Source organism: Sesamum indicum, linkage group LG8 (assembly GCF_000512975.1).
Source record: "Sesamum indicum cultivar Zhongzhi No. 13 linkage group LG8, S_indicum_v1.0, whole genome shotgun sequence".
Lineage (NCBI taxonomy): Eukaryota > Viridiplantae > Streptophyta > Magnoliopsida > Lamiales > Pedaliaceae > Sesamum > Sesamum indicum.
The window spans coordinates 2,251,357-2,270,498 of NC_026152.1; the positions used below are offsets into that span (position 1 = coordinate 2,251,357).

A 19,142-nucleotide genomic window follows, 5' to 3' on the forward strand; every position below is an offset into this window, starting at 1 on the left:
ATTTCAGAAAAACTAAAATATTTTTTTTCATATTTGATAAACTTACTTAAAAAAAAATAGTTTTAAGTTAGATCATCTGTTTATTTTGGAATGCTGTAAAAATAAAATATAAGAATCTTTACTTAAAACATATAAAATACAATTCATGAATCGGGACAGTTGTTTTATATACGACGTCGTACAATTCAAATTTGATAATCAGCATTAGTCAAACGTTAGCAAAACAAAGTATGTCATCGAGTGTCTGTTAAAGCGCCAAATCCCGCACAAATATTTTCAAAGTATTTTCTCGTTGATACCATAATCCTGCATCGACAATCACCGTTTACCCAAAAATATTATAATTATAATTAATCAACACTATTTTTTTTTTATTTATGTTTTTGGTAAATGATGCATGCCCTAGTGCATAGAGTGATAAGTGGGGTAGGATTGAGCCTTTTAGGCCCCAAAATTTCAAACTTGCAAGGACAATTGGAATGGAGCAAGTTTTTAACATGTAGTGGCTATTTTCACCCGTGATTGGCCCAACATACTTTTCAAACCTGCTGCATGTGAATGTGAATTTAATAAAACTAGAATTCCTCATTGCCCAATCACAAAACATTACAAAGATTTCCTGTCACAAAACAACATATACTTTCACAAAGATTCCTATCTTTGCTCAAAGAATTGCAAATCTAGAGAAATAGGTTGTCGCCTTATATGATTTTGGCTTTGACTAAATCCCAGATAGACTCATCAATGTATGCCCAACTTGCTGTTACAAACATACTCCAAAGTTTCACCTAAATGTTTGACAGCGAATAATATCTGATTTTATCACCGATAATATTCAAATAAGTTCGATGATGAAGCTATTTTTCTGAAGGAACAGGTTTGTATTTAGTTTTATCAGGCAGAAACTACTGCACAAAATTTACTTTTTGACTTGACGATCATTATTTTACGCGATAATTATACTTTCCTATGCTGAAATTTAGTATAATTATACGTATACTTTGTAAAATTACATCTAGTACCATTAATATTTGTTTCTGTAGATTCATCCATCAATAAATTTTTTTTGAATTTGTTGATCTTAACAAAAAAATTAAATGAAACAAATTCAATGAAAATTGATACTTACCCTTACCCTCGATCACTTATGCAAGCCAAAATAATTTTTTCTGACTAAACTACCCTTATAACGTTGAGTATACATCGTCATATGAATTAATATATAAAGATGTATAAGGATAATTTAAACATAAAAAAAAAAATTATTTCGTAATAAACCAATAACAAGTCAACTTGAGGTAAATAAAAACTTTATCCAATTCTTATATTAATATCAGCATATTTGGTGAATTTTAACTAGTGTGATGACTTATTTGTTAGATAAAAACAACCCCCATAAGTACTAAAAGTAATTTTTCAAACCACAAAAATTTTACGTATAATTATACAAACTTTATAGAAGGAAAGTGTCATTATCCCTTATATTAATATGTGATACAACAAAAATTGGTACTACATGCTATTGTTCGATAAATTTGAATATGTACATTCTCCGACAACTTTTTATCAAGAAATTTCGACATTTTTGTAATATATTTATTTCATATGGTACAGTTATCCCAAATGTCATAATCGATGTGAAAGAGACCTAACTAAATGCTATATCCAATGATAGATGTGACTCTACACTATACTCGTACATACACTCAGTAATGTGAAATCATGTTTCTTTCATTTTGACAGAAAACCAACACATGAAATCAAATATGAATGGATTTAGCTATTCACAAAGAACCAAAACTCACCAAGAATTTTCCGTAAACAATAAACATGGAACCTCAAACAAAAGACAACGAACAAGACCACGTTTGTCGCTGTTGGAACGAATAAGCGTTACAGTGGTCCCAGAACAACTATCCTCATCCGCAATATGTGTCGTAAAAAAACATCAAACAGGTGCAGAGAACTGCCAAGTATCAAACACATAATAAGTCGAGAAATGGGAGAGAAATAGATATAGCTAATTCCAAAGGCATATATTCACAAAGACGATGAACGGGACTGAGATGAGAATTTGAGAAAAACTGAGCTTCTCTTGTTACTACTTTGGCAAGAAAAATCTTGACAGGCAAAGGTAACTATAGTACACTCGCCATCAAACATTGATGGCAACAGATGAAATACAAGAAAGAAAATCAAAGAATAACTTATCTAGACGAAGACATAAATTCTGAACCTTTTGCCCCCCTAAATTGTGAGTTCGCCATAGTAGAAGCAAGCAGTGGACCTTCTATCATGAACTTCCCTAGCAAGCTTATCTGGAGAAGTATGAACCCAAAAAAAATGTGTGCCCAGTGATGGTAAAAGCAAAACTCCCACAAATTTGTTTTGTTATGGAGTCCTCCAACCATAGTAAGAAGCCCGACTTCCTTTCTACCACTTGCGAGTTCAAATAATGCATCACTTGTCAAACGATAACTTATCTGGCTCGCTCTGGAACAGTTTTTTCCTCAAAAAGCTGCCACTAGTGTATATATACAACTGGACATCAAGAATTGCCAGCAACCTCTGCAGCGCGTTGCCTCATCATTTCCATAACAGCAGCCCTTCGTCGAGAATCGGACTGCTGTTGCAGCCTTCTCATATGCTCCTTCAAGTCTCTGCACCAAAAATGCTTGAATTGATGAATATGATCATTTCCATGAAAATATTAGTTTTTTTCACGAGGATGAAAGTAAGTTAAGATATGTGGGAAGACGCATTTGTCAAAGTCCAAAGAGATTCCTGAACAAACCTGCATCGTGGGACGCTGCATTCAGATTCCTTGCACGCTCGAGCATGAAGCTGAAGGAGATACCACATTTTCTTACACAGTAGACAACCTCCAGAAGCACGCACTTTGCACAACATACCATGGCGGAAAAGTCCCTTCACCTTGCGGCAATTTGGATATTGACAATGAGGAGAGCGACACTGAGAGGCGTGAACCAGGAGATCAAGCATCTTTCTCAGCTGCAAAACAAATAACGGAAGTCATATCTCATCCAAAGAAGTTGAGCTTCCACAGAAAATGTGTAGTGCTTAGTTCAACGATAAATTATTTGATGGATCATGATCATAACCACGTAAAGAAACGAGCATTCCACTTGGACTGCAATTGTTAATCCACTTCGGATGCCTTTTACATATTAATCATCTTAAAGAATTAAACGTCACTCAGTAGTGCTTTAATTAATTATTTTAATGTAGAAGTGGATTTCAACCAACTGAAAGTTAAAGTAGATGAGTTGTCAGTATTAAATGTTCATCCAATTTACATCTGTACTCCAAAATTATCACAGCCAGCATTTCATGCAAGATGCTGCTTAGAACATCATGGATGAGTATTCTTGAGCAATTAGATTTTTAACCAATTATATACTTTATTACCTTTCTTTGGTTAAGGAGAAAGAGTTATGAAGAAGCAACAAAATAGCAGACTGGAAATCCATATTCTTGAGGGCAAACAGATAAGGTTATAAAAAATAAAAGTGGGCGACCTTAAATGCTTGAAAACAAAGATAAGTACTAGATACCTGCATAACTCGTAATTGCCTGGCTTCTTTGTTCTGTGCATCACGATCATTTGATGGATGATTAGTTAATTTATGAGGATGATCGATTCCTCCATCCTTTTGGTAACATGTGTTGCATACATCATAATCAGGGCATGTCTCGCAGCGCCAACCTTGCCCAGTTTCTATATCAAGGTGACATACATTGCATGTTGTCACAAAAGCTGGGGCAGTAGGATTGTGAAGATGATAGAGGACCATCATGGAGGAATGCTTAGCTCGACGCAGAGTATCATACTGATAATGGTTTCCTTGACAAAGGCTGAGAAACGCCTGTCTGGTGTCAAAGAATTCACTCTCAAGTATCTCATCTTTGTCTTTGGTATCGTCAGGGACACCAGTGATTTCAACCTGCATGTTCATCAATTACTTACTCCAAAAGCTAAATCAATTTGAAACGCACGAGAAATGCAAAATTGCGAAAACCAAGTCAACCAAAATTGTAGTCCTACAGACTTACAGGATAAAGCGTATGTTTATCCTTCTGGTTGATAGGATGTCTTTCTCTGTCCTCGCGTTTTCTCTCAGCATCATAGCACCTGAAACAAAAGATAGGTTTCATTAGTGTACTGCAGGATGTACATATTATTCAAGGACATGACTGATGAAGCCTAGACAAATCTATTTGCTCCATCAACTTTTGATCAGCTAACTTGGAAGAGTTCCATAAACTTTCAAGCAACAAATTATCTTTATATAGTAATATCAACTGTAGCAAGGAAAACTACAAAAAATAACAAGTAGAAAGTACTCAAACATAACAATTATTGCAAGCTGATGCAACTAATCATACTTAACATCATATCATATGCAAAAAGGGGGATTTTTGAAGGCACTGTTTAGCACTTCTCTTTTCATTCTTACCAGCCGTAATTATATTAGAAGCAAAAGGAAATCTATATATAAACAGAAACATGGTCCAATGTGATAGAATTTTACATTTAAGAGAAATAAGTATCGCTAAGGGAGTATCAGAATTCATAATAGTTATTACATGTATAAAGACCGATCCATTTGACCACAATGTTAATCATACTGCGGTGAACTACTAAAAGTTTAACTAGCAACCGTTTCAATTATTTAAAACTCTGCACCTTCGATTCTGTCTCCTAATTCCCTTATCTCATATTGAAGAATCAGCTCACTCGCAAAACCATTAATTGTGAGCAGCTTATAATGGTGCACAAACAACGCAAGAAAAAAGATTCTCTCAAGGATGCATGAAATAATATCGCATGGCATAACCAACTTACTCCACTTCCAGCCAGTCGATGGTTGTCGATTAAACTTAAAAAGCACTACTATTTAATAACATAAAAGCTTGATAACACTACTAAATCACCAAAACTAGAAATAGAATAGTATTTAGGAAAATGACATACACATGAAAAGGATTTACTATGAACCCCAAAAAGTTAGAAGAATCCTTACTTGTCACATAGCTGAAAATTTTTGCATTGTTTGCAAACCCAACGATTTCCAGAGACCATCAGGATGCAGCAATGCGTACATGCATGCTGTAAGTGTACCATGATGAAGTCCTCCTTCATGGGAGATATTGTTTCACCGAGCTACATAAACAAAGTAACCTTGAGAACCAAGAAACGGAAGCAGCAGCAACACTTCTACTTTAATATGTGCCGGGAAGAGAGAAGCACAAAGAATGAAATAAAGGCGTAAGGCGCAACATAATAAACTAAAAATTGTATATGTAGGTAATCCACTTAAACTTGTGATATTGCAGGATAATAACAACAATATCAAAATTGATAGATGCTAAAATAAAATTATCCCTGCTTATAGCACTGGAAAATACAAGCAAACTTTGAGAATTTGACAGCAAAATTACTTTGTGCATTAACAGCAAATCCTTTGATGCATTTCCAGAAAGATCAGTTTGGCCAGATGCCTTCAGAGCTCTTTTCGTGATCGTCTTCTTCATAGTTCCCTTCTTATGCTGTTTTCTCCCGTCCTCTTCTTGCTGTAGTTGATAAATCATGTCCTCTGCAGCACCAGGCCAATAATCTCCATCAAAGTATGGCAACCGAGCTGCAGTTACCTTTGCTTTACATTCGCCGGTAGACACAAAGAAATGGTCATAGAGATTAGTGAGGTCAACTACAATATTTTCCTTTGCAGCTTTTCTTAGCATGGACAAGTACCTGAAACCACCAAAGCGACAATTCAAGTGAAATAGTGGGGCATATTAGCTCAGAACTCATAACCAACAATCTCATAATCAAACAACCACCAAACTTACCACTCCCTAAGTTTATCTGACTTTGGTGTCTTCTGAATTTCTGGGTGGCAATACAAAATGTAGTCTTCCCCTTTCAATGGAGGGCAAGCCCATATATAACAGCTAGTGAAACCACGTTTTTTGCAGTATTCTAAGTATCCAATCTGAAAATAGAAGAATATTATGGATACTTGCACCAGAAATTGCAACTCAATATCTTGCCAATACAGAGGATGATAGCAATAGCAAAAGAGCAATGGGTCCAGAAACTTGCCAAAATTTCATGGTACACAAATGTCCGCAGAGCTTCTCCAGTCACTGCTTTAACCTCCGGCCTGAAATACTTAACTGAGTCCAGGTAAGATAGGTAGACTCGGCGATGATTAGGCTGCTGACATTCGGATCCAAATTCTTGAACATACATCCCAAATAGGCAGACTTCAACACCTTCAATTTTCTGAAATAATAGTACTACCTGGAAGATAGAAACCATTTGTACTATTACATAAACTAGATTTCCTTTGTTAAACACAAGATATCTAAGGAGGCATTTTAAGAGAACAAATCTCCAGTTAACTATTTACTGTTTGGTTACTCAATCTTCTGCAAACCTCTACCCACCCCATGACAATAGATAACAATATAAACGACAAGAATACTAATAATAAGAGGCCCAACCGGGAGACCTGATAAAGTTCAACTCAGTTTGTCTAGACTTCAATTCTCAAATAGAATCACAAATTAACAGCTTCCCCATTGATACAACTTTTGATATGCAGGTTCACATTTTTTTCTAGAATTAGAAGCAGCACCAAATGTAACTTATTCACACTAAGACTCTTCTAGATTCTTTCACATAAAATAAACTGAATGAGGTACTAGACTTCCAAGTTTGGTGGTCTTAATTGATATATGCACATAAGACGGACCTTAGATTTATATGGGTATTCTGCAGGATAATTTTCCTCTTGGAAAATTTCAAGAAACCGCGGTTTAACTTCCAACTTCTTGTCCACTGATGACACCACTCTTATAACAAGTGCTTCTGCTCCTGGCACCTGCCAAAGTTCATATAATAATAACAACAATCACATAAACTACAATACTAAGAATGAAATGAATAACATTACTAAATACGCACAGAATCAGTTAAAAATACTTGGTTACAACGGAAAAATAAATCCCAAAACATCTTATCCAATTTGGTATGCAAATGCACCTGGTATAACCATTTGATTTCTCACCTGTGTCTAGCTTCAATATTATTCGCAACTGGTGGAACTCTTCTTAATAGTTTCAATTCCAAAGTTTTTAAAAAAATGTGAAAATAATTAATGATATAACTTACAAAGTCAATTGCAGAATCCATTAATCATATTTAGGATAGGAAATAGGAAAGAACACAAACTATAATAGTTTGTGTGTAAATATTAAAGGATAAAATAAGAAAACGATACTTCATTAAAAAGCAGCAGACTTGTAAATAATTTTTAAGAAGCGATCCTTCGCAGAATTGGAAATCTTGCAAGTTTTACCACAAAATATCAGCTTATATGTTTCCTTAGCATCTCTCCAACGCATTGATAACAACTCTCAACATTGAAAAGAAACACATCTAAAGCAAACACCTCAGTTGAACTATCCTTCAAGAAGATCACAAAAGGAAAATGCATCACATAGTGCACACGAGTAACGGGGTCACCTCATCATAACTTTTGCCTTGAAGCCTTGCTCTGTCCTGCCTTTCTTGCTTGAGCTTTGCAAATAATCGCTGCTCCATGTGATCACTCAAAATTGTTCTAGGCAAATCCTTTGCTCCTAGAACAGCACTCTGCGGTAATGGCACACGTTCACCTCTCTCAACTTCTTCTATATAACAATTTGGACAAGTGTACTCAGCTTGTCCACCATCATTTCTTCTACCATTGAATAATGCACAAATTTGATGCTGCCACGCTTCACACTTGTCACATTGGACCCACTGCAAGAAAATAAATATTAGTATCTCAGAGGACTATGTGTCATGGGCAAAACAACATCTGTATATGTTAAAGTGGCATACCCATTCTTCAGTTTCCTCATCATTTTTCTTTTTCTCCATCCTTGCCTTTGGAAGAGCACTTCCATCAACTACAATGGTGTCGCCACGAGCCTCATTATAGCACGGAATGCAAAAGTAATGACGAGTTTCACCAGCTCCAACGGTATAATACATAGCATTCCTTTTAATGCGAGCACCACAAGGTGTACAATATATAGGGGGTGGTTCAAAGGTAAGCTTCTCGACTGCACATAACTGGCAAGAGTTTTCACTCATTGAATGCTCCATCGCTTGATTCTTTTCTGCTTTTGCTTTGCTCTGTGTAATACAACATGTAAATTTCATCAAAACGGTGAATCATACCTAAGAAGTGACTTTCTTGTACATCAAGCTTCATGAGAAGGTGAAGGCATAACTAGAGAGATAAAAAGAACCCAAAAGGAGCTTAAGCAAGAGAAGAAAGAAAATAGATAAATCATAACATAAAATGCTCCAACAACTTTCAGGAAATAATATAAAAATAAAAATGCCTGCTCGCTTCTACATCTATCAACTCAGTTATGTAAAAGCCAGAAAATGAAACTTGACTAAATTTAATGTGAGTTCATAAATTGTCTAGCTTTCTGGAAACAAATGCTTCACTCCAAATTTTCCATTCCTGGTCGGCTGCATGTTAGACTTATAGTTTATGTTGATGATAAAAATATTTGATGAAGATGCTTTCACTTTCACATGCAAATACTAACATACGGGGCCTTCTATGGCCATGAACTGCATACATGCATGTCCTTATCAATCAGAACAAAAATGCAGCCATCAACCCCATAAAATAAACAACACATAATGCTAACCTGGCCTACCCACTGTCTAAGACCTGTAATATGCTGCCGGACTTGTTCAGGAGTGAACAACTCTGTCAATGATACTCCCTTTATTTTCGGCTTGCCAGACTTGGACGTGTTCTCAGAATGTAATGGTGGATTTTCCATCTTAGACTGTCCCATTTCCTTCTCGGCTTTAATGACTTCCTGTATTCCAAATCCAGTAGAGTTTAGTTTTGCAGTAGGATCACCTTCTGGCCTCTGGATGTAGGCATCTTCCAAGCTATCCTTCTTCATTTCAATCATTTTGGAACTTAATTGTCCAACACTTCCTGAAACTTCCATTTTCACTTCATTAATTTCAGATTTTCTTGGAATATGAGGATCATGATGCTGTTCAGAATGCTGGGCATCCTGGATTGGAGGTTCTTTTATAGTGGACTTCAGTGCAACAGAAGCTCCACTTTCAGAGACAACAGACTGAGCTCCCTGTTCAATTTTCATGCGTTTAATAGAAGGCTGTAGATCTTCAGGAGTTTCAGCTATCATTTGGCTCGTCTTCGGGGTTGATCTTCCAGAAATTTCAGCATTCTCATATGATTTACAGGAACCATTGACAGAACCAGGCAACCCTGAACTGAAATCAGGACGAGCAAGTGCCTTTAATTGCGCCTGTTGCACATAATTCTTAACTGGAATACAAACAGGGCAGCTACCATCACGACAGCGCCTATGATGATTTACTAAAACTCTAGTAGCGCAGCAACGAGGATAAGAACACTGAAATACATTGCAATGTTCCATATGTCTCAATAGTTTTTGAACCGTCAAGCAGTTCGGCTCTTGGCATTTCCCTTCTGGAGCAGGACATCGACGAGCATGCCGCAAAAACAAGAGCCACCGCTGTTGGTTCTTGAACTGCCTTTCACGATTAAGGTTATTAGATCGAGATATGGCATTACTTGTTTTCGGAGCTTCTGCTGATCTGGGAGCATCTGATTGACCAATTACTGATTCTTCAGAGGATAAATTATTTAGCTGAGCTCCATCTTGCCCTTGCCCTGTTAATCTGTGATGAAATTCATCTTGCACATTTTGATCATGTGGGAGTCTCCCTGATACAAGAGATACATCTTGGGAATACCATTGACCACGCAATGTGTCATCTGGTTGCATGCCACTAGCAAGACCGCCAAAATCACTTTGAGGGTTACCAACAAATTGTTGCGGATGCAACAACTGTTGCATCTGATCTGAAGTCTGAGTTAGTGATGAACTCACATCCTGTGGACCAACTGGATGCGGCAGCAACTGAGTACCTCTTGACCGGTCCTCCATAGGGTTCTGTTGGAACTGACTCTGCATATCAGAGAACTGGAAGGGGTCAGAGACTTGTGAATGTAGAATTTCATCACGATGCTCAATCCCATGGGCAGACTTTGCCTCAGAAACTATATTGGATGACAGCTGAGATTGACCAAATGTATCATTCTTTAAGAAAACCTGGTTTTGAGTTTGCTGCCTTTGTGGGACCTGGTGCTGGACAAGTTGCTGGCGCTGAAACTGGTGAGACGGCTGTTGAAATTGTTGTTGTTGATGAGGTTGTACAAGATTTTCTCTCACTGAATACTGAGGGTGATAATTCATTTTGTCTGATTGATCAATTGGTTGAGGCTTCATAGTCGTTACAGAGTGTACATTAGGCTGATTATTAATCATCAAGGGTGAGGTTGCTTTTTGCATAGATTGCATTGATATCACATTCAAGCTCTGATTGTTCATCAGAGACCCAACAGATGTCGCAGAAGCATACAAGTTTCCAGACCCTGAAGCATCGGCAGCACCCATTCCATATCCATCACCTGTAAAGTAGAACAACTCCAGTAAAAATAAAATGTAAAAACCTCCATTGACATAAAATACACATATTATTGCACATTGTCTATTCTGCATTTGCATTTGCAACCACACACATGCACAGAAGAAAGGTTAGGGTCTTCAAGAAAGAATCAGTACCCTGCATTACTGGTCGCTGATGCTGGTCAAAGTGTTGATGCAACGGTTTGGTGGAGTTTCCATACATTGTTCCAGATAAATAGCCTTCGGTTGTTCCTGGACCATTCATCATGGACATATTGTTTCCCACCATTCCCAGCCCTCCGTTCAAGGGCCCATTTGATAATCCATAAGACTTTTGCTGCAATGTAGATCTTATTTCACCACCCATATGCCCACCAATATTGTGTAACATACGACTGTTTTGACCACCAACGTGCTGCTTTTGTTGCATAGGCTGTGATACAATTGAAGAGTCAACAGCTGGAAATGCACCAACATTACTGGATGACTCCATATTCATGAATGACTGGTTATCAGCATTGTTATTTACGTCATTATTACTAGAACTACTAAATCCAGGAGTAGGGATCATCTGACTTGTCATTCTCTGTCCACCCATGGATGTCATCATGTTATTTCCACCAGAATTGACTGAGAAAGCAGAAGATGAGTGCTGATATCCACCGGCCAAAGCTCCTGAAAGAGATATTCGTGAGGCAAGAGAGGAAGGGCAAATCTAATCAATGCCACAGCAGAAGACTAAAAACCTACTATCAGATGAACTAAAAGAACCCCCATATACATTACCAGAAGACCCATTTCCTGTAGGCAAGAAGTTCCCTGAATTCGCTGTGGAGGACGCAATTGTGTTTGAGCTATTATTGACAACCAAAGAGCTGTCCACAGATGGAGTCCCAACAAGGCTAGAATTTCCAGTTTGTTGCAATCCAGGGGTCGGAATCATTGTACCAATAGACACAGAGGGGTTAGCATGTGAGAACTGCTGGTTGTGATTACTCATAGGTAGACGTTTAATTAGAACATGCAAGCGACTTTCGAGAGTTGCCAGGTTTAGATACTCCTCCTGGTAAAAGAAAAATCAAACCAAGTAAGGGCCTGATGGAAAGTAATCCTTTAATACGACTGTCTGTTATAAGCACTTCAACAATCCTATAGAATTATAAAGCTAGACCTCATGAAAAAGTATAAATTCAATTAGAAACACTTTTATGTATACGTTCTAGAAAAAGAGCATATCTTATTCATAAAAGTAGAATAACAGAATGAAAATCTATCACACCGTTGTCGTGGCACTCTTGAACAAAGCCTCTTCTAGACGTTTTACTAAATCAATCATTTTTTTGTTGGGCACCTCATGAGATTGTTGGCGCCGCTGCATAAGAAATTCCCATCTGCAAAACAGCAAAGGTAAAACTTTAGCAGCATTTACCACATATGCAATCATAATAAAAGCAGTGCTTCTATGAAGTATGGCAGGCACTTAATTCCTGAAATATCAAAAACTTTACAAAAGAAAGATAGAGAAGAGGGAAGTTAAAAAAAATTCAACCAGGATAGCAACAGAGGAATGTTATATATAAAGCTGCAGAACTTGGATGCACATATGCTATATCGTGTTTTATAATTGACAAAAAATGTCTTAGTATGGTAATTACATAAAAGGAATGCCAAAACAAGGGTAGACAAGTCAAAGCTTACCATGAACAGGACTTGATAGTACATCAGGTATTTTATTCCTTAATATTGTTAGTAACAAAGAAAAGGTGATTATATTAAGGTCAAGCAAGACAAGTCAAAGCTTTCTAATTAATGTAACTTGGTGCCCTTTCAACATCCAGTTTTGTGTAACTTCAATTGAATTAGACAAGAAGAACACATAAATCCTTTTAAAGCGGAGAAACTACCAGGAGAAATAAATACTACTGCATCTTTAAACATAGATTTTTACAGAACTTGGTTTGCATTAATTTTTTCCTTTTTCTATTACATAGGAAATCGTAAATATGGCTGAAAAAGAAGAATCATGAATTAGTTATCTATAACAATCATCACATGACCATATGCCATTGAAGGCCATAAATAACAAGAAGACAAGAAGTCGTACATCTTTTCTTGCATATATCTGCGTGTTTTAACGTATTCAGGGTCAGTATTCAGGACACCACGATGGATACTGGGATTTTGCATGGGATTTCCATTCTGCTGCGGCAGCCCAGGCAACATAGTACCAGCTTGGTTTGGTACTTGTCCAGATATCTGCCCTGAATGGTGCGTTTGCAAATTCATTTTTAATGTGCGGTAGCAAACATGCACTTCGCAAATTTGAAATCAAACTTCCACCATGTAGACGTACAAACCAAATTAGCTGGACCAGTACGTCTCCATCCAGTCAAGTCCTGCCCAAAGTGCACAGGGAAAATGGTCCAAATACCTGTAAAGGCAAACCATAAAATATGAAAAAGAAGGAAGTTAGAATGAGAATCCACATTCAACTGAAAATTTCGCAAATTTCATTATGCATGCAGGCTTCTTCTGAATGTTCTGGGCAGAAAAGGCAGCAGGACAGTTTTACTGAATATGTTTAAACCAAAGGGACACTGATGCTAAATTGCAAATTTAAACATAATCGCATACTCTTTAGTCTGATGTGCACTGTTCAATTAGCTAGTCTCATATTTCCAACTGTCAAAGGTCGCACAAAATCTCTGTAAGATGAGAATTCCACCAATCATCCATAGAAAATTTCCCACTTTAGTTTCAAGCAACTCTTGTCATTCCGTTTCCAGGAAAAATACTAACTATACCATTCTCTGCCTCGTATCAAAGAAACACAGGATGTTACAATACGAAGTCGTATTTGAAGAAAGATTTTAATTTGAGGTAATATTCATCTGAGACCAGCTTCAGACAAGGTAAACCCACATTCATATGTTCCAAACAAAATAGAATGCTTCTAGGTGTCAGAACTCAAATAATAGCCACAGAATCAAACAGAAAACCAATCCTATCAAATCATTCTTAACAAACTGCTAACTACAAGCCCTACAAGTTCCACTGTCAACTCATCATATCCTCTCACCAGTCAGAAGTACAAAAAACAAACTCCCTAACTTAATATAGAAAAGACAGGTGATTTTGAAGAATATGGGACATTGGACTAAAAATGCAGTTCACAGGCATAAATGCAAATCCTGCCAGCACATTAGCAGCTACATCAGTTACACTGTCGAAGGATCAATGAAATAACAACAAATACTCCAAAAAGTTTTCACTTTACCAAGCAGGTCTGATGTCCATCTATTTCTGAGCAAACGAACTAGCATTTGATCTCCAAAAACTACACAATAAGAATACAAAAGAGTGCTAATTTCCTTACTAGAATCCTACATTTTAACTTGTCCAACATAAAACGAATACTAAACCAAAATGCTCATAGCATTGAATCACCGAGAATCTTGATCACATGCATAGCAAAATATAGAGAGTGCAATCAAGCCCGCCCACAAAATGTGCTGGGTGAAACTAATTGCACAAACGCGATCAACCCAAAATCGTGTAAATTTAAACATGCTAGGGTTCCATCAAATTGGGGGAATTCAATCTAAGGCATCATCAGTTCAGATTAAATACAAGTTGGATTCTCAAATGGGGCTAAAAAAAATTCAATTAAGGATTGAATCAAACCAAAAGGGCAAAATCCAGTGACCCACACAAATCAAAGACAGCCCAAAACTGAAAAGCGCAACGAATAGGCACCGAGATGAGCAGAACGAGTCAGGAACGACCAATAGATAAGCCGTGAAGAGCTCAGCAGGCAGCTAATGGCGGCGCCGAAGCTTGAACGGCGTCGTAAGCAGTTCTCGTTGGAGAACGATGATTTGCAGAAGGAACGGGGTTGATTTAGGAATTGGGCGTTTTGTTAATTTCTGAGTATAGTGGACCGTATTTAACTTGTCTTCTTTTCCCCTTTATTTTTAGTATACACTTTTGTAATTTCAATTATTACCAATGTAACACCTTTATATTGAAGAAATAATTATACTTCCTTCCCTTAAGGTTTGGTATAATTATACGTAAACTCTGTGTAATTTAAAAAATTACATTTAGCATTTTTGAAATTTGCTCTAATATAACAAATAAGTCCCTTCATTAATCAGGAACTTGAGGATATTAACAAAAAACCCGAAAAAATATATAAATATTAACTTCTGATTAATTTATACTGACTTATTACAAGTCAAATAAAATTTTTTTATAACCAAATTACCCTTATACATCTTCACACGTTAATGCATGTGAAAAGGCATATTTTCACCTAAAGGTAGTTTAATCCAAAAATAAATTACTTAACCAGCAATAAGTTAATAATCAGTCAATTGATGGTAAATATCAATTTTTTTGTTAATATCAGTAAACTCAGTGAATTTTGACTAACGGAGAGACTTATTTGCTAGGCGAAAACGCTATATGTAATTTCTCAAACTACAAGGAGTTTATGTGTAATGACACGAATTTTAGGATAGTTGAGTGTAACTATCCCTATTATGAATTGGCCCCAAATTTGAGAACTTATATCATTTTGACCCCTTTAAATCTCTATACATATTTTCAAATGCCCCCAATGTTGAGACACTTTTTTTAGTTTTACCCCCCATAAATCTAACAAACAAATTATCCCCCCCTCCCCCCTCCTCAATTATAGAGATTGACAAGTTCTCTCAATATGTAAGCTGAATCAAATAAAATCGTATAATAAAATCATCTTTCAATTATAGTCGAGTAAATTGATTTTGTTTAGGTATACATTATATTTGTCGTTCTCTTTTTATATATATTAGGCTCAAAAGTGTTCGAACTTTTGCTTAAAGCTCGAGCGTCATTTGAATACTTGGAGTTAAGTTTGAGTATACTCAAATTATAATTTTCAAGAAAATAAATAGTATAAAATCTATGGCTCAGTTGATGCCACCCATTCGAGTGCCCACCTAACTCGATGGGTGCTTGACATGTGGTAAAAGCGCACTTTAATTTTACTTTTACCTTTTTTTCTTCTTTATTGTTCTTCAGCCACAATAATAAACTTTTTATTCCAAACTAAACTAGTAAGTTTCTACGATTTAAATTTGTTTTTTTATATATATATATCTTATATCCATATTTTGTTTATATATTTAACTTTTCACAATGAAGACACATATTTATTTTTACCTAACACATAAATTATCTCTATTTTTTATTACCAAAATTTCACCAATGGAAGTTATATCATTTATTTTATGGTGCGTAAAATATATTATTTTTTTATGATGAGGAATTATTAAAATTGATAAAATACTTCATATGCATTTATTAAATTCCACTGAATATTTCAATAAAATATTACAAACTCCTTAAAAGTTATTTTAACTTGATTTCTTATCTAAAAAGATAAAATAAAAAGGAAAGAAAAATTAAGAAGACTCTCAGTTTCTTTTTTCTTAATCTTATTTTCTTTTTAATTTTGGATAAAAATAATGGATACAAAATATAGATATAAGATATATATATATATATGTATACAAATTAAATATTAAAATCAAAACTTTACTTCTTGTTTGTTATTTTAAATTATTGATAAGTAACAGAAAAAAAATAGTACAAAATTAATCAATAAATACATGTATGTAAAAATAATATTTTTGTATTTTAGGTACAATTTGGTAATTGGAAGCCAAAAATCGAAAATGAATTGAATACCAAATGGGATATTTTCACTTTTCATATTCGAAGTATATACCCCCTTTTCAATTTTAATACCCCATGTTTTCAAATCATCAGATTTGTTACCCAAAGTATTTTATTTTCATCCACCTGAGTATCCCCGTTTATTTTATTAAACCCAATTTTGGATGAAAAATTTAGGCGAGACCTCGCCTATGTAAAGACATGTTTGGCTTTCATTTTATTCAATACACAAACAAAATTCTATTTTGATTCATTTCGATTTTAATTTTATAATTGAGGACAATAATTTAAAAACGATACATATTTAATTGAATTTCTATAAAAAGTTACCAATTTTACTGGAAAAAGCACATGTTTTATTTTTCTCTTTTCTTTTTGCATGGGCACAACCCAAATATTGTCATACTCAATTTATCGAGGGTTTACGATATAATTTTTCATACTTTTCTTTTAATCATTTTAACAAATGATTTTTTTTTTTGGCTTTTTTTGATACAAGTTTTTTTTTTCATGAATGAACTACAGTGGCCTATTTATAACTTTAAATTTTGGGATGAACCAATTGAATATAACGCAAGACCGAACAGAAGCCAAAAAATGGTAATAAAACGAATTAATTGAATCAAGAATATTATTTCTGGTATTCTCATTCAATTTTCAGAGGCAGATATCTCTGACGAAAGTCGTAATAAACAACTTTCGATAGCAAGCTAAAAATAATACTAGAAAGAAAATAAGGAGATACTAGATTTGTAGCGAAACAGACCACCTTGCAAATAGTTGCAAAAACAAAAAGCTAAGAGATTAAAAAACAAGATTATTTAATTAGAGGAAGAAAAAAAAGAAAATATAATTAATATAATATTTTCGAAAGAAAAAGAATCCTAATCAGAAGGGCAACCTGAGGAAAAGTCTAACTTCCAAGATAAACTTAAAAATATCGAAGAATATTTTGAATATTCATCAACCTCTTTTTAATCGGAAGAAGAAGAACACTCTTGTTCATGTAAACAGGAAAAAACTAAGAAAAATCCACATCAAGAATTTTATGAATTAACGTCTAAATTCAAAGAAATGAGAACGATTCATTGATAATCATATTATTGAGTTACTTAGACAAATCAAAGATCCTGAACTCAAGTAATATATCCATGACATCCAAAAAGTTGTATTACTTTTTCCTCATTATCAAGTGCAATAGATTTTTTAGTAGTTTTTACTATCTACTTAATTTTCCAAAAGTCAAATCTTCCAAAATTATAAATTAGTCAGGGATTTACTTTAGGAATTATTCATTTATTTTTTAGATGCAACAATAAAAAAATTATAAATAACCAAAAATTGTCAGAAAACCATCCCTCATAACAAACAGAGCACTAGCTTAACTTATACCAATAGAATTAAAGCAAGAATCCTGATGAGCTTGAAACGAACCTTCCAACACCAAAATAGCTTGGGCCTCTGGCGAAAAGTTCCCCTCCATGCTCCATACCCGTTCAAGGATTTCCTGAGCTGAAGTAGAAGAATTTTCGAATAACAACCTATTACCTGCCCCCCCCCCCCATAAAAACCAACAAATAAGCAACGCATGGACGAAGCCCAAATCATCAAAATTTCGATACAGACCACGAAAGCAGGCCTTAGGATCAAACTGATCGACAAATATCACGGACTAAGGGAGATGTGAGAGGGCCCAGACAAGGCGGGTGAAATGGCATCGTAGTAGCAAATGAAGTAAGTCAATGCCCTCAACTCAACACCAAAGATACACCACGCCTTTAGAAACAACTTGTCGTTCGAGGTTGGAGGACGTAGGAAGCGAATCTCGACATACCCTCCAACCAAACAACTTGACTTTTGGGGGTACGACACCGCTCCAAATGAATCGCCAACTATCAGATTGTAGTTTCGATACATACGGGCAAAAATAAGAGTACGCGCTTTTAATCGAATATCGCCCTTGCTTCTCATAGTGCCAACACAATTGGTCTGAGTTACCATCGGCTCTGGTGATCCTCGACAATAGCCTCAACATCATCAACCCAAAAACAGTGTGAATCAAGAGCACAATCCATCACCCATCCACGTCCAATAATGTATCCACCATAGTTTCCTCGCGTGGAGTATTGGGCGTGGGAATCACCTAGAAAGACAGGGTCCGTAGAATCCACCTATCCTTCCAAATGCGAATGTTGCGGCCAAACCCAGGATATCACCTTGACCCTGCTACAATCAAATCTCACGCCTCAAGGATGCTACGCTAGGTGAACGAACTCCTTGGACCTGCCACCGCGTTAAGAACATCTGTAGAGGGGAAGTATTTTTGCTTAAGCATAGAGTCCGGATTCATGATAATTCTCCGCAATTGTTTAGCCAACATTGCTCGATTAAAATCCCCCAATACCTAAACCCAAGACCTCCCTCATTCTTACTAGCACATAACTTCTCCCATGAAATCCAGTGAACCTTCCTAGAATCTCTATTATGCCATAGAAAATCAGCCATCATGCTCCCAAGCTCTTGACAGACGATCGCGGGGATGAGAAAACAACCCATCACAAATGTTGGCATAGCCTACACCATGGATTTAAGCAAGCCCACCTTTCATCTTGCCATAGATTCTTGCACCGCCAACTCATTGCCCACACTTTATCTTTAAGATTTTCAAAAACTTCTTTTTTGGAACATCTAGACCCCAAGGATGCTAGCAAGGTCTTCTTGAAGTTCACCAAGGACGTTGCCATTAATACAATCGAGGACTTTTCAAACTCACCATCAAACCCAAAGCCGCCTCAAAGTCCCTCAGGATCCGCCCCACACATTGCATGGCATCATGTGATGTG

The 19,142-nt window shown here is 36.0% G+C and overlaps 1 protein-coding gene across 8 annotated transcripts; it reads right to left on the reverse strand.

The window, feature by feature from the left end:
• Nucleotides 2,016–14,502, reverse strand: LOC105167446 (histone acetyltransferase HAC1-like). 8 transcript variants are annotated; one of them, XM_020696492.1, is made up of 18 exons: nt 14,361–14,502; nt 12,929–13,006; nt 12,680–12,836; nt 11,855–11,966; nt 11,362–11,638; nt 10,732–11,250; nt 8,746–10,577; nt 7,916–8,212; nt 7,556–7,834; nt 6,783–6,911; nt 6,128–6,328; nt 5,875–6,017; nt 5,464–5,776; nt 5,046–5,185; nt 4,075–4,153; nt 3,576–3,965; nt 2,795–3,012; nt 2,016–2,660 (listed from the first exon to the last, which is right to left on the reverse strand). In XM_020696492.1, the coding sequence occupies exons 3-18, from the start codon at nt 12,796–12,798 to the stop codon at nt 2,549–2,551; spliced, it is 5,160 nt and encodes a 1,719-aa protein (XP_020552151.1). In that variant the 5' UTR covers nt 12,799–12,836; nt 12,929–13,006; nt 14,361–14,502; the 3' UTR covers nt 2,016–2,548. The 8 variants fall into 8 exon arrangements, with proteins under 8 accessions (XP_020552151.1, XP_020552150.1, XP_020552152.1 ...); XM_020696491.1 differs by having other exon boundaries at nt 14,286–14,501; XM_020696493.1 differs by having other exon boundaries at nt 8,746–10,074; nt 10,219–10,577; nt 12,680–13,006; nt 14,286–14,501.

Coding starts and splice junctions, on each gene's coding strand:
- LOC105167446 (XM_011087168.2), bottom strand. CDS start 12,861: ATGAATTTGCAAACGCACCATTCAGGGCAGATATCTGGACAAGTACCA. Junction 8,213..8,745: donor TTAGACAGTGGGTAGGCCAG/GTTAGCATTATG, acceptor TGTATTACACAG/AGCAAAGCAAAAGCAGAAAA. Junction 6,329..6,782: donor AATACCCATATAAATCTAAG/GTCCGTCTTATG, acceptor TCTATCTTCCAG/GTAGTACTATTATTTCAGAA.